Here is a 16,000-nt window from a genome sequence, read left to right as displayed (position 1 = left end):
GATGATCTGATTTTTAGACTCTTTAAGAGGGCACATCTCCCCAAAAATATCCAACATGTGATCAGATAGAAATCAGTAATCTCTGTTGAAAGGTTATGTGCCTTGTTCAAGGGAAAACACTCAACATCCTCAGATCTCTAATGGAGGCAACACATTCTTAATTTTTCAAGGATCCCTTGGACTCATGCCTGAGTCCTTGGAGACATGGGCCTATTTCCTCTTGTGAAAAGAAACAGAAACTGCAGAACTCAGGGTTTTTATGTGCAGTGGATCTGCAGCTAAGAGCCCTGGAATAAGAGGTGTGTCTCCCTGAAACACAGGTTCTCTTAAATCCTGCACTCAGGAAACCTTGAGCACTCTCTGAAGCTTTGCCTGTCTCTAGAGCCAGAGTGACACATGAGAAAATTCAACCAAATCCACTTCATGTTGATTAATATGCACATTTCTTTTTGTTCACTGGAGCAGAATTTTATTACAACCGCAGAAAACTTGGATTTGGTGACTTTGAACCCTTGCAGAGAAGCATAACCAGCTTAGCAGGGAAATTAGCAGCCTCACAACGTGCCGTGAATATAATTTCCCCAGGCTCTGGTATCACTGTTTCATGAGAGATAAGAACATAAGAAATATTTGGCCCAGTAAGGTTTTCAGCCACCTTCACCTCTGCAGGAGAAATGTTAGTATGTGAAATTATTTTACTCGTCCCTCTTAGGGCTTTTGTTTTATAGATTTTTTTTAATTGTTTTTTTACAGATTTATATCTTGGGAAAAGGATTAGTGCTAGCCGGGAGAGTGGTAAACTGCTCTTTCTCTCTTTCCCAATAGGGGCTGATTTTCAGGTTCAAGTTCCTCATGCTGATAACCTTGGCCTGCGCTGCTATGACTGTCATTTTCTTCATCGTGAGTCAGGTAGGTGGCCCCTGAAGGGTCAGGGTGAGAATGTTCCTGGAGGGGTGCCTCCACTCTGCACAGAAAGTTCTAGAGAGCTGCTAAGAAAGGAGCAGAGAGGCTGTAATGCTGGGCAGCTCCTCAAGCCATGTTTTTTAAGGCTGCTCCACTCTGGGACTTAACCACCTGGCTAGAGGCGGATGGAATTTTCCCTTTCGGTACAACCTTGTAGGAGGAAGAAAGTTGCTACATAAATTAAAAGCCTGCAGCCAGATTGAAGGGCACTTACTTCATTTACTTAAGGGAATGCAGTTTTTAAGCCCTATAGCAGAACACCAACAAGCAAGTATTAGTTGGACTCGATCTTTATCTGGCATTAACGTAGATGCTCTTACAGTCCATCAGCCATTCTGATAATTATTTTGCCACTTAAACATGAACTACAACTCAGAAGTCCCCTTGATAGAATCTTATCTTTCTGCGGGGTATTTCTAAAACTCAAAACTTTGCTATACTTGAAAACCTCAGTAGTGGTAATAATTTTAAAGTGTTGGTAACTGGCTTTGGAAAGTGGAAAACCTTGTTTAAATCTGACAGACAAACTACCTGCCATTCACTTGAGCATCACAAAAATCCTGTGGGTCAGTACAGTGGTAGGGGTTGTTAGCTCAGTTGCTAGCTATAAAACCAAATGGCCTTAGGGACATTTTCCCATTGGTGCTGTTTTCCAGCTGGGTGGGGTGGTGGATAGATTCCTTAACAGTTCTAAGGTTGAATTTTCTTATCAGTAGAATGCATGGAATAGTACCACGACAAAAGGTGGCTGGAAGGGCCAGGTGGCTGGAAGGACCTTGGGAAGTAATGCCTGCAAAGTAATTTTGCAGAGTGCCTGGCACATCGTGGGCCAGAATAGTTGTGTTCTTGGGAATGACAAAAAGGGTGAATGTTGTGCCAAAGGCCATTCAGTAAGTTAGGCACCAGAACCCAGTCCTTTTGACTTTTCTTTTCTTTTTTTTTTTTTTTCCAACTGTTCTGTCATCCCTGTTTTTGGCCCAAGCTGAGAATGTTAATTGCATAGGTGGCCCAAACTGAGAATGTTAGTTGCATAAGTGGAGTTGCATAGGACCGACTTGTCTCATTGTGCTGGCTCATTTCCTTCTAGTGGAGGGACTCCGGTGCTTTTTTGTGCCATAGACCCCAAGGCAACCTGCTGGAGGCTATGGGCCTCTTCTTTGAATGTTTTTAAATGAGTAAAAGATGATACTTTGGATTTCAAAGATATTTGAAATTATCCATGTTGCCGATGTTACAGATATATATATCTATAATTGTAATTGTTATGAAAATGTCATGATTTCTGTTGGTAACAAAATTACAGGTAATGCTAGTGTTCATTTTAACAGGACTTTGTTTTCTACATTCATAATTGCAAGAAATGGTAACTTTCAGTTAGAGAATGGTGAAAATGAAGATACAGTTTTTCTCCTTCCAGTTCATGGACCCCTTAAACTTGTTGCAGGGACACCCCAGGGTGCTTCTGACCATGTTAGGAGCCCCTAGAGCCATGTTGGGCTCTGCCCACTGGGCAGTGTGAGTGTTGCTGTTGAAGGCTGAAATGGGTGTGGAAAACAAATAAAACAAATAGTCCATATCTGTCTTCGATATTTCTGCTTACCACATCTGCTATGACCTACACCAGTGCCGTGTTTGTATCAGACTGTTCATGAAACCGAGGGAACTTCAGTCGCCACTCCAAGTGCAGTAGCATATTTCAGATTCTGAATGAGTTTTTTATTCACCCAGCCGGGGCTCCAACAAGGGTGTCTGAGGGCTGACTTACCCTTTGGCTGATTCCTTCACGTGACCCAAGTGTCCAGTCCTCCAGGGCCTCGGTAACACACAGGGACACTCAGTGAATCTGAGAGAGCAGGACACACTCCTTGGAGAAACAGAAGCTTCTAGTCAGCTGGGCTGAGGAATGAAGGGCAATCCCGAGGCAGTTTCTTAGGAAGGCAGAAACAAAGGGCACTTTGGGTCTTAACACGTGTCTCTGCCACCTCAGAAAGCTGCCACCACGCTCCCGCTGCCCCATGCTGCTCACTCACCTGGCTCTGCCAAGAGTCCCCTCCACCTGAAGTCAGGAAGGGACAGCGGGCTGATCTTGAAGGCAGTCCACACATGTTGCTCGAATTTAGCCTTGTCTGTGTTATACAGTGCACCATTTTCAAGCAAGTCTTCCAAGGAACAGAGTTTGTGGCTTTTCTTTGGAGAAAAAGATTAATATTCCGTTGCCCCAGTATTTTCTAACATGGCTCCAGCCTGTGGCTGGCTTTTTATATCTGCCGGAGCGACAGTCTGCCCAGGGTGGATTTCAACTCCAAGGGGGTAGCAGCGAGCTCTTTTGGATTCCATTAGCTCCTCACATTCCTCCTGCTGCGTTATTTTTTTAAGGTTTATTTATAGATATCTAAGACGTTTTCAAGCATAACTCTCCATGTCCCAGGTACTGTACTAATATAGTCATCAGAGGATTTATTTTTTAATGTCATTTTGGAATGTCTCAGCAATGAGCTCACCTGAAAGAAAACCTATTGGGTAACTTTTTGAAATAGATCCCAGCCTTAGGTAAAAGGAATGTATTAAAACTCCCATTATGCTCTCGGGCTTGCTGAGAGAGCTTGCATTTAAGCCCCATGAAATATAATGCGAGGGGATCTCGCCAGGATATTGAAGCTCTGAGGCCAGGAATGAAGGGCCCACAGGAAGCTGTGGAATGCAGTGACCTTGAGGCTTTGTAGCTGGGTCCTGTGGGGCAGTCTTTTAATGCCTGCCATTTTAATGGCCTCAGTCCTAGCAACCGAGAGATGGTACATCACAGTCTGGTATTTTAGCCCCTTCCTTCTGGAAAAGAAAGAGGCGTTCCGTTTAGAGGTGGCGGGCAGTAGGGAACAGAAGTGCAATGCAGGGGAGAAGGTCACCAACCTCCACTAAGGGGACCCCCAGGTGCCTGACATTCAGGTCAGGCCCCATGCAGCCAACTCCCAGAGAGCCTGTCCCCAGCTCTTTTTTGTGTGTGTGATCACTTCATTCTGTTACTCACAGAGGAAATGTTTCCAGTAAGAGAGCCTGTGTCTGGGATTTGGAAATCTTGTTGTTAAGTGGAATGTTGGTTGTCAAGACTACTGGGTGTAAAGGGATTTGACCTTCACTTGGCTCCAGGGGTATAATTGGGTGGTTTCACACAAAAGTAAATTGTTCAAATGTTAAATCAGGAAAAACAGGAACTGTTCGAAATAAGACTTAAGCAGAGGGAAGATGATTTTCTTTTCTTTTCTTTTTTTTTTTCTTTTTTGGTTGGAGCTATCTGTTTTTTTCCTCTGGAAGTTAAAATGGGGTGACTGTCACCTCTGTGCTTTGGCATTAATAAGATTTCGGGTTCACAAGGCCTGCTCTGTTGAGACTGCTTACTGTGTGGTTCCTGTCGGTGGGAACATGCTCAGAACACAGGAGGTTCCAGGCAGGACTGAGAGGAGACGGGCACACACCCACAGTCGAGTGACTCTGTATACAGCTCATTTATGCAGACTCAACTCTTTGCCCTCAGCAGGAAATAATACATTTAGGGATTACAAATTAAATAGTAATGGTAATTCTGCAACCTTACACTAAACAAGGTGCAGGTGTCTCAGAGCAAACCTGAGAGGGGGCATGAATCTGCTAGTTTCTCAGGCCATCTTAGCACCTGTGTCCCCCTCATGGTATGAGCATCTTATTTCAGCGGTTCTACTGTAAAGTTGTATTTTGCATATAGATCCAGTTTTGAATATCTTATATTACTAGGTCTGTATTACTCTATGGATTTGAAATTGCAAACTGGTATATATATATATACACTGAATAATAATTTGCATTATGGTTAATTAAGTGAATTTTCAAAGGAAGTCTGGTCTTCCACAATAGTTGCTCCATATGCTAACTTAACGGACTCACCACTCTTTAGGTTAATATTGCTACTCTTGGAGCGCCTGGGCGGCTCAGTCATTAAGCGTCTGCCTTTGGCCTAGGTCCTGATTCCAGGGTCCTGGGATTGAGCCCCGCATCAGGCACCCTGTTCTGCAGGAAGCCTGCTTCTCCCTCTCCCACTCCCCCTGCTTGTGGTCCCTCTCTCGCTGTGTCTCTCTCTGTCAAATAAGTAAATAAAATCTTTTTTTTTTTTAAGTATAATATTCCTACTCTTTTATTACATAATGGTTAAGAATATCTTCCTTCGGAGTCAGAGTCACGACTTTCTGACTGAGCAATCTTGGCAAGATAACATACCTCACTGTGGCACAGTTTTCCCCTGTGTTGAGTGGAAATGCTACCTGCCAACTAATGACGCTATTAAGACTAAATAATATCCTCCATGTAAAATTCTTACAGTAGTGTCTGACATAGTAGCATTGAATAAATCTTAACTGTCATTACCCTTGTTATTTTAAAAAGTCTTAGTTTTGCTAATATCTGTGTTAGAGAGTAATATTTAAGTGAAATAGTACCTATTACCCATTGACTTACTTAAAAGTAAGTCAATGGGTAATTGACTTTACTGTGGAATGCAGTAGTTTCTCTTTACTTTGCCATCAGATATTTCCTAACAACGACTGTTTCTATCCTCCCTTTCTACTTCCATTCCTACACATGCCTGTACTTTTATCCATATTCATTCAACAAACATCCATCTGTCAAATACCCTTGTGAACCAGGCGTACAGTGGGTGTTTCCTTAGATCTGTCATGCCAGTCCCAACAAGAATCACTTTGAGCAAAAAGGTACTGAGGATTCCCAGCTTATGTCATAGGAAGTAGGGTCTCTTGCAGGAGAGAGACCTATTGAGGGGCCTGCTGTCTTAACAGAGTAGAATAAAATTAGAGCTGCCTTACTCCATCATTACCTGTAGTTCACCCAGTCTGGCCTCCCCTCTGTCCTGTCAAACAGAACTGTTCCTTTGTTATGACAGCACGCACATATGTTTCCAGGAATTATCTTAAGACTCCCTCTTCTCTTCCATTATATGCATTAAAATCATCTTAAGTATGCCCTAAGTACTGTAATTTTTATAAAATTACAGTATTCTCTTCTTTTAAGAAGAGTGACATTTGGAGACGTTTCTGAGAAGTTCGTTCTAAGTAGTTTGAATGCTTATACATTGTTCTAAAATCAGAAGTGGTTATGAAATTCTTCTTTGCCAAAAATATTCCTGAGCACATTGTATCAAGTGAATTATTTCCAGAAATAAGTAAGCATTCATGATTAGTGGTTTGTGCATCACAAAAATGAAAAATTATGTATCACCAAGGCCAAACTAAAATTGGTAAGTCTACAGTTAGTTAACCTAATTAATGGACACTCCAGGTCTTTCAAAAGGAAACAACTACTCTTATAACTTTATTATGCCTGGGGCCCCAGTGGGTCATGAGGTATAAAGAAGGTGTCAGGTGAATATAGACCCATTGCCTCATGAATAGGAGGTGAAATCCACCTGCTTGTCAAAGTCATTAACATTTAGATATAGCTTACTGCTCACACTGTAGCTCCTAGGAGTGGGGGCTCCTAGAAATGGCTTATATAACCCAGCCTCATTAAGTTCTCACAGGGACATTTGTCCAGTATTCTTCTACTCCATTTATGATTTCCTGCAGCAAGCAGAAGTGGTTAGAATCATTTCATTGATCTTAGAACTGGCACAAGTTTTTAGTCACTAGGCTCAGTAGTTCTGTTGACAGTTCTTAGTGTAATCCCTATGTCATCAGACAGCCCTCGAAACAATTACGAAGTCATTAACATAGAGAAAGGCAGCCTCAAAACATTCCTGGAGAATTGTAAAGGCTGTGAAAGATTCATAATTACCTTCATGATTGACTTACATAGAGTGACATTATAGACATAGATTTTTGTTCATTGTCTTGGGAAATTTTTTTAAAAAAATTTTTTTTTTTTTTGACAGAAAGAGAGAGAGAGAGAGATCACAAGTAGACAGAGAAGCAGACAGAGAGAGGGGGGGGAAGCAGGCTCCCCGCTGAGCAGAGAGCCTGATGTGGGGTTTGATCCCATGACCTGAGATCACGACCTGGGCCAAAGGCTTAACCCACTGAGCCACCCAGGCGCTGCTGTCTTAGGAAATTTCTAGAAACATTTTTACTTAATTCTCCTCAGTAACCCTGCAAGTTTGTTTTGTAGGGTTTTTTTGTTTTTGTTTTTTCGTTTTTAAGATCTTAGTTATTTAATTGAGAAAGAGCAAGTAAGCAAAAGAGAGAGCACAAGCAAGGGAGAGGGGCTGAGAGAGAGGGAGAAGCAGACTCCCTGGGTAGCTGGGAGCCTGATGTGGGACTCGATTCCAGGACTCCGGTGTCATGACCTGAGCTGAAGGCAGATGCTTAACCAACTGCGCCACCCAGGCGCTCCTCTACTTTGTACTTAAAGAAATTGCAGTTCATGGGACGCCTGGGTGGCTCAGTTGGTTAAGCAGCTGCCTTCGGCTCATGTCATGATCCCAGCGTCCTGGGATCAAGTCCCACATCAGGCTCCTTGCTCAGCAGGGAGCCTGCTTCTCCCTCTGCCTCTGCCTGCCATTCTGTCTGCCTGTGCTCGCTCTCTCCCCCTCTCTCTCTGATAAATAAATCTTTAAAAAAAAAGAAACTGCAGTTCAGAGTCTTAATCTTCTCTTACATGAAACAGAGTAAGTGGTAAAGTCTGCATTTGAATCCTGATCTCTTACTCCAGGCCCATGTCTTTTCTGCTTCCCTGCACTGCCCCACTAAGGCTACTCACTTATTTAATGAGCCTGTCTTCACTGAGCCCCTGTGGGGATCAGGCGCCAAGGTATGGCAGTAAACAGGTCAGAAGTGGTCTCTGCCTGCAGGGAGTTTACATCGAGCTGGGAAGACAGACCGCAGAGGAAGAGTCAGAGTTGTGCATAAGTGTGAGACTCAAACACTGTTTCCATATATTAGGGATAACCGTGGACTGTTATTTAAGAAAGGGCTACTCCCTGGGTGATTCTGATACGCAGCCAACAGGAGAACCACTGACTTTGTATCTGACACGCAGTAAACCCTCAGTGAATGTAAATTCATACTAGTATGATTTAGATTAAAAAAAGAGGCCTGGGTGCCTGAGTAGTTCAGTCAGTTAAATGTTTGCCTTTGGCTCAGGTCATGATCCCAGGGTTCTGGGGTCCAGCCCCGAATCCACTGGGCTCCCTGCTCAGCAGGGAGTCTACTTCTCCTTCTCCCTCTGCCCCTTCTCCCACTCAGGCTCCCTCACTCTCTCTCTCTCTTTCTTTCAAAAATAAATAAATAAATAACCTAAAAATGTAAAACAGGAGTCCTACAAGGCCCTTTACTTTTACCATATATAGAAGACATTCGGTTTTTGTGTGGGTTGATTCCTGTCTCCGTGTTGTTTCTTCTTGGTTCCAATTAAATGTTACTGTTCTTTTTCCGTAGGTGACGGAAGGCCATTGGAAGTGGGGCGGCGTCACAGTCCAAGTGAACAGTGCCTTTTTCACAGGCATTTATGGGATGTGGAACCTGTATGTCTTTGCTTTGATGTTCTTATATGCACCCTCCCATAAGAACTATGGGGAAGACCAATCCAATGGTGAGTTTGTCTCTTTAGCAGAGCTTTATTCAGGATAATTCAGCTTCAGTTTCTACAAGATCCTCTTAGGAAAGGCTCTGGGTTCCCTGGTCAAACTTGCCCTCTAAATGTCAGTGAGTACCCCTAGGGTACTGGGGAGCCATAAGACAAAAAGCCAGCACGGGGCAGATATTTCTTTAAGTCCTTGTGCCTTTTTTCAAATCTTCAAACATGGAGAATATTGCAGTCTAGTCTGAAAGAGGTGCCCGTTTTAGTTTAAAACTTAACATTGCTTCCCTCAATTTTCTGAGCAAAATTGACTCTCGGAGATTATGCTGTATTTATTCTTCTGATCTGAGAAGCATGGTCTCAAGCTATCAGGTGGAACGGGACTGGGTTCTGAGAGTTGAAGACGGAGCTGGCTTCGTTTTTTTCCTGCCCAATCTTGTGCAAGGCTGTTGACACGCGTCCACACCAATAGCTATTCACCCGTCCCCATGGCCTTCTTCTCCTTAAATGCTACTGATGCTATGAGGAACCTTAGGGAACCTAGCCAGTCTGGTTGTTTTGTAGATGATGAAACGGAGGCCCAGAGAGGGGAAGTGCTTGACTGGGGTGTCTCTCCCAGCAGTGGCAGAGGGAAATGACAGTCACTGCTCCAGGCCATGCTCTTAACTTGGAATGGGTGGGGTCGCCTGGTAACCAACATATCTGATAGCTCCTTTCCCTCTGACAGCTCAGTCCTACACTGTTGGGGCCCACCCTTACTTTGCCTTCTCTCTCTCACACCTGCTTTACCCTTGCCATGTTCTCGCTCTTCCCCAAGTATTAGATGGTCCTTCTCAAATCTGAACCAGTGCCCTTCACTCCCTTGGAGCAAAGTCCAGGGCTTTCGGTCTGCATGTCTGCTATGGGACCACGGCTGGGCCTTGCTCATAGGAAGTACTCAACACAAGTGTGTGTTGAATGAATGGATTCATATCCTGGGTCCATTTGGGTCTAATAAAACCCTCCCAACCTTCTGGGCTCATTCAAAATGCTGCTTCTTTCTTGAAACCTATTCCAGAACACTCCAGTTAGAGCCCAGAGAACTATATTCAATAGAATGTTGTTGCCCTGGGATATTGCTGGGTTTTAGTAGTCAAATTTGAGAACCATTGGGTTTTTAATTGGATTAATGAGGTTTTTACTGCAGGACATCTTAATGCTTTAATGACTTAATTTTTACTATAGGTGCTTTAAAATGGGTGGGAGTAATAGCATTCCCCAAAATTATTGAATTATTTGGCCCTGGACCCCTTTTCCAGGCAGTGCTTTTTTTTTTTAAATGGTGTTCTAAGAAACAGGCCTGGGGAAACACGATTATCCTTTTCATATGACACTTGCTGTATAAATGCAGTAGGTAAATTTGCCTGTGTCTTCTCTCTCCTGTTGGAACACTGACTCCTTAAGAGCAAGGACAAGTTCTTAAGAGTGCTTTGAAAATGTTGTTTGAATTAATGCTTTAGAAATAAGCGTTCTAGATTCGTTTTTATATTTTAGAGGTGGGCCGTTGATCTTGAGAGCTGAGTTAAAAGGAGGGGGTGATGACGGTGATGGTATGGGAAGTGAAGGGCGTCTCTGTTGGAAGTGGGGGCCGTGGAGGATGGGGCTGTTTCTCAGCCACCATCTGTCTCTAGACCATACTCGCCCCTTCTGTGTAAGAGTGTTCTTCAGGCCTGTCTTCCTTCCTGCTCCTTGGCTGGTCGCACTCTGCACGGGGAATGGTGGCACATAACCTCTCAAATAGTGGACCTCCAGAACGCCAGCAGAAAGGGGTTCTGGGCTTGTGAACAAGAATCTTCATTTCATTTCATGGTCATCCTGTTGGACTTTGACAGAAACCACATGGGCATGACCTCGACTTGAGAGTATTGAGCAGGAATCCAGTAGATGAAATTCCTGCCTTCTAGGGAAATTCCCCATAAAGCAGTCACTGGACTTCCTGGGAAGTTGGAATGATACTCCTAATGGGTAATAGTTACTGAATACGGACCACATACTAGAGCGCTTTATGTAAACTATTCTGGTGGTTTGGGTTCGGTGACTCTGGCATACTACTTAACCTCTGTGCACCACTTCTCCCAGTTGTGTGATCTCTTAAAGTCTTGGAACCGTGAAGGTCTGTGGTTCTCTTTCTTCCCGTTGGCAAAGAGGAGCATCCCTTAGGATAAAGTGGCAGCTCAGGGGGGTGATTCTGTCCCAGGTAAGGGATTTCCCAACACTGGTTATAATTTGCCCATCCTAGCACTTTTAGGCACGTGGAAGCCAGAGCTGTGGCCAGCCCCTTAGAGGTAGGCTGACTGCCTGTCACCCTGTTGGGCCAAATGCTTGATTTGCAAGCCAGGTATTAGGCAGCTCCCATTGGGACTTCTTACTCTGCACAACAGCCACCCTCTGAGGCTTAAAGAAACTTTGCAATTGAGAATAGCCCTCCCCACGGATTTGGGCTGGGGGCAGGGAGAGGCTGAAGGCGGCTTGACCTGTAGCTTCACTGAAGGCTCAAAAGCTAGCTCTCACCAGGAGGTCCTATCCCCCAAATCCCTTGCCAAAAGTATTTGTGTTTATTTGTTTTGGGATTGTCAGGGTGCCACTAGCATCTAGGGGACAGATTCTAAGGATGCTAAGTATCCTGCCAAGAGCAAAATAGTCCCCTGGAGTAGGGAATTGTCCAGCCTAAAATGCCAATAGGGCCTTTGTTGAAAAAACAAATTTTCAAGCAGTTAAATGGGCAGGCTCTTTTGGGACCCTGTTCCGATCATAAACACGAGCCACACAACTTAACAGTTCTGTGATGGTAACATGATCAGCTGTGATTTCACAGCAGCCCGAGAGCCCCCGGGCAGCTTGTTGTTGTGTCCTTCCATTCCCGCGTGGTGCTGTGACCTCGTGCCTTTGGAAGGGGCTTTTCCACGTCGGGTTCTCAAATCATGTTCCTTCTCTGCCCTACTTCACTTCTCATCTCTTCCGTCCACCACCAGCCCACACAGTGTCTCCCAGGAGTTATAGGATTTTGAAGCTCCTTGGAAAGAGCTAGTTCAGAGTATTATGGAAACCTAGAAAATGAACTCCTCGGGAGTTACACTGTGTTTTTAAATTCTCTGGATCTCTGGATGACATCCCTTCTCCTCCCCCAGCCTTCCCATGCTCCTTTCCCTTTCTCGTGGAAATTTTTTATTTTTAAGTTGGCTGGGGCTCCCCCGCTCCTTGGCTTTTAAGGTCCAGAGCCAAGAATTCAGATCTCTGGCTATGGAGAATGAATCCCAGGTGTGTGGTGCTTCTTGCCTTGGTGAGATGGACCTCTGGAAAAAGCTCCTTTCCAGGAACTTGGCAGGTGGTTTCTGATGCAGCCAAAGGGGATAAAGAAAGAGAAGGAACATTGAGAGGGATTGGTTTTTTGGGACGTGGAGAGGAGATGCCGAGAACTATCAGGAGGGAGTGGGTAGGAAGGAAAGGAAAGCAGAGAGCATAGACTTTAGCCTCTCCCTTTTGGCCAAGGAATGGACGGAGAGAAACAAAGCCGATGGCAGGTTCTAGAAAGGTTGGCTTTCTAAAGAGCATTTTTTTTTTCTTATACATGTGTTTCTCTTTTACTGTGTGGATCGGAAAATGACCCTTAGAAATGAACCCCTGAGTACCTCAGTACTTAGCACTGCATCAGGTTTGATCAGATGGAGTGACCTGAAGCCCAAAGGAGGGACCAAGACACAGTCCCTGCTCTCATGGAGCTAGTAGCCCGGTCTGAGAGGCAAGGCTTCCTTGGCTGCCTCTTGAAACTTGGGACATGGCAGAACAGCTCTAGGCCGGAACACTTTCGTGTTTTTAGCAGCTGATGGGTGCTGCAAAGGTATGGAGCTCTGGGTTCCAACTTCTAGTTGGTTGATTCATCATAGTTGGTGACAGAAATGTTCTCACATCAGTTATTTCACACACACACACACACATATATACACACACACACACACACACACATATCTTTAAGTATAATAATTTTATTTGTGTATGTGTGTGTACATATTGTTGTGTGTTTGTGTACACACATATACAAACAGACATACAACTTCTTAAAAAAGATTTTATTTATTTATTTGAGAGAGAGAGAATGAGTATGAGAGGGGAGAGGTCAGAGGGAGAAGCAGACTCTCCGCTGAGCGGGGGGCCCCGATGTGGGTCTCAATCCCGGGACTCCAGGGTCACGACCCAAGCTGAAGGCAGTCTCTCAACCAATGGAGCCACGCAGGCGCCCCGACTTGTTTTAATTTAGCAAAGATATTTTAGACCTCATTTTCTGCCCGGCTCCTGCTACCTTCTCATTAAAGTTGTTCTTTTTACCTGTTCCCATGAACAATTTGTGAATCATTCTAGTTGTCTTCCCAGGCAGACACGAATTGCAGCAGGCTGATGTTAACCTTAGGTCGGAGCGAAGACGGCATCTCCCAGGGGCTCAGCATCGATACTGTCCACACTCAACAAACTGTCCAATCGCCCTCAGCCACCAATTCATGTGGAAAAAAAGTTGGAGCTGCTTATGAAGTCAGACAATTCTTAATAATAGCTTTCATTTCTGTGTTCTTTCGTCTATAGAATTCTTGTCAGAAGGTTTTAGAAAAAAAACTGAGAAACGGAATTCCTGACTAGATGACTGTGACGAAGGGTACAGGAGACGCTCTAATTGCCAACTGGTTGCTTTCTATTTCTATTCGCACTGAATGTCTTCTGTCTGACACACTCATTCTGCTGGAAGCCACAGCAGCAACCCCGGGTCCTATGTCTTGTAGCTCGCTACCACGCTGTGTCAGTTTTCCTGCCAGAGGCTTCTAAGGTCTCCTGCTGCTTGTTTCACAGGAAAGGTGGCTTTGGCTTTTGTTGCCTCAATAAATGTTTGGTTTGAGTCATGAGGCTTTGACAGTGGCTGCCTTTTATTGAGGCCTTTCCCCTGGTTGCGTGTTAGATGACCCACCCATGGCTGGCCTGGCTTCTTGATGTCTGTGAGCATTGATGGAAGTGGTCTTACCACCAGGGCCGGACTCAGACTCTGAAGTGGGTCTCGATATCCTTTTCCTAATGAAGATGGGAAGCCTGTAACAAGCCATCACCAGCCGAGCACCTCTGCTCTGCTGAATGGAGCTGGGCACTTCCCGTCTCGTGCCTCTCCCAGGGCTGCTGTCCTTACAGTGACCTGATCTTTCCTTTCCCTGGCAAAGTAAATAATTTTTTCCAGCTCTTTGGATGACTATTACCCTACCCTCAATCACCTTCTTGGGAGGAACTTTCTGCTTCCTAAATTTATCAGTTTGGGAAGCCTGCTATTGCAGATACCACAGAATGAAAGACTTAAAGCAGAAATCTATGTATTTTTTCACAGTTCTAAAGATTGGAAGTCCAAGATCAAAGTTTCGGCAGGACTGGTTTCTTCTGATGGTTCTTTTCTTGGCTTGTAGATGGTCATCTTCTCTCTGTGTCCTCACATGGTCTTTTGTCTGTGTGTCTCTGTACCCTAATCTTTTCACATAAAGACATAGATAGGTCTTATTGGATTAGGGACCTCCCTATGACCTCATGTTTATTCCATACCTCTTTAAAGGCCCTGTCTCCACATATAGTCACATTCTGAGGTACTAGGAAATAGGAGTTCAACAAATGAATTTTGGAAGGATATAATTCAGCCCATAACATTAAGATTTCACTCAAAATGCCTAGGTTTTATCGTGTCCACCCTCTGGCAGTTGCCTGGTACTTGGTATCTAGAGGTACTTTGGAGGTAGGTGGGGAATGGCTCACGCCATGCCTGGTATAAACCACCTAAATGCCTGAAAGTGACTAAGAAGTGGCTGGATCCAGGCCACTGTGCCCCAACCCCTGGAAGGGGTCACAAAAACCAAGCCATCCTGAGGCACACCTATTTTCCAGCTGAGGGTTCCATGGGGAACACAAGGGCTGCTGTACTGGGCTAAACCACCCACACACAGTGGAGCAGGGAGGACCTGGATTGGTGTGTACCAGGAGAGTCTTTGTGGATGCTATAATGAGCACTTAGTACCTATCAGAAGCTGCAGTGGTTATTTATATTCTTTGAAAAAAGTTTTTTGAAGATTTTTAAGAACCTGCTCTCCACTTTAAAAACTGGTATATATATTTTTGTGTGTGAGAGAGAGAGCCGGAGCAGGGTGGGAGGGGTAAAGCGAGAGGAAGAAGCAGACTTCCCACTGAGCAAGGCGCCCAATGAGGGAACTCCATCCTGCCACCCTGGGATCACCACCTGAGCCCGAGGCAGAGCCTGAGCCACCCCGGCGCCCCCTATGGTCCAATTTATTTTCAACACCCAAAGTGTAGGAGGGACATAACCTTAGAGTCAACCGTAGTCCTGTCCATGGAAATAGTTTAGCTTTACAAATACTCTCCTCTCCTTGTATTTTTTAATTCTGCCACGAACCAGGCTGGACTCTATTCCAGAGAGTTACCGTTTGAACTTAGTTTTGAAGGTGAATAGGAAGGGAGGTCAGTATGGGACTAGAGAAAATTCCACAGGAAAGAATGAAGTCAAGGGTGTTATAAAAAGAACATCAGCTTTGGAGGTAGACATAGATGGTTGGGAATCCTGGCTCCAGTGTGCACTGAGTCTGACCTAAAGAAATATGAACTCGTGGTGCCGGAGCTTTCTGGCTTCCAGGTCTGGGTAACACGGTGTTCATTCGCCTTGGTGGTTGTGAAGACAGAATTAGTTAGCCCCATAATGTTCTAAGACTGCTGGTCTCCAGATTCTGTGAAACAATCTTGGAGTTATCCGTAGCACATTTTCTTTCCTTTACTCCAGTAGCCACAGATACACAAGGGATCATCATTAAAATGTGGCCAGTCTTAGGGAGCTGTGGTAATTGCTGTCTCATTATAGCATAGTTTATAAAGCTTTCCGTGTCTCCGGGACGTGTTCCAGCCAGTTAGAATCAAGCAGCAAGCAGCTACCTACCTATAGATGCCGTATCATAAATAGGGATCCACTGATAGTCCTCGGTGAGTCAATCCAATGCCAGAGATTAGTCCCATTTCACAACCGTTAGACAGAAACAAGCCCTCATCTCCTTGTTAATTAGCTGAGAGCAGCTGACACCATAAGCAGGGAAAGAGACTGACTGCAAACCGAAGAATTCTTGTCTTTACCTTTCTTAATTTTTTCCCCATTTATTCTTCCCTTCTTCCCTAAACAAGAAACATAATGCATTTTTGGAAAGGGTGTTGTGGATTTTTGGTTTTTGGTTTTGTTTTGTTTTGTTTCTTTTTTCTTTTTCTTTTTTTTCTTTTGTCTTAGAAAAGACTTGGAGCATGTTTGTGTACTGAGTAGCAGGAGCCAAGAGTGAGGGAGAGTCACAGATGGAGCAAGACCTTGGCAGAAGTAGGGGTTGATGGAATTTGGAAAGAAATGGAGGGATTCCCACTCCTGCCATGTTACTGCCGT

The 16,000-nt window shown here is 44.5% G+C and overlaps 1 protein-coding gene across 1 annotated transcript in view; it reads left to right on the top strand.

Annotated features, from left to right (window-relative positions):
• The window catches only part of WLS (Wnt ligand secretion mediator), a 102,309-nt gene that overhangs the window by 82,558 nt on the left and 3,751 nt on the right, over nt 1-16,000 (top strand). The window contains exons 10-11 of the mRNA XM_004762990.3: nt 826-909; nt 8,376-8,529. Of these exons, the coding sequence (XP_004763047.1) occupies nt 826-909; nt 8,376-8,529 (238 nt within the window). The remainder of the gene's footprint in view (nt 1-825; nt 910-8,375; nt 8,530-16,000) is intronic.

Source organism: Mustela putorius, unplaced genomic scaffold (genome assembly GCF_011764305.1).
Source record: "Mustela putorius furo isolate JIRA1106 unplaced genomic scaffold, ASM1176430v1.1 tig00003853_pilon_pilon_pilon, whole genome shotgun sequence".
Lineage (NCBI taxonomy): Eukaryota > Metazoa > Chordata > Mammalia > Carnivora > Mustelidae > Mustela > Mustela putorius.
This window is presented reverse-complemented; position numbering and strand designations above follow the sequence as displayed.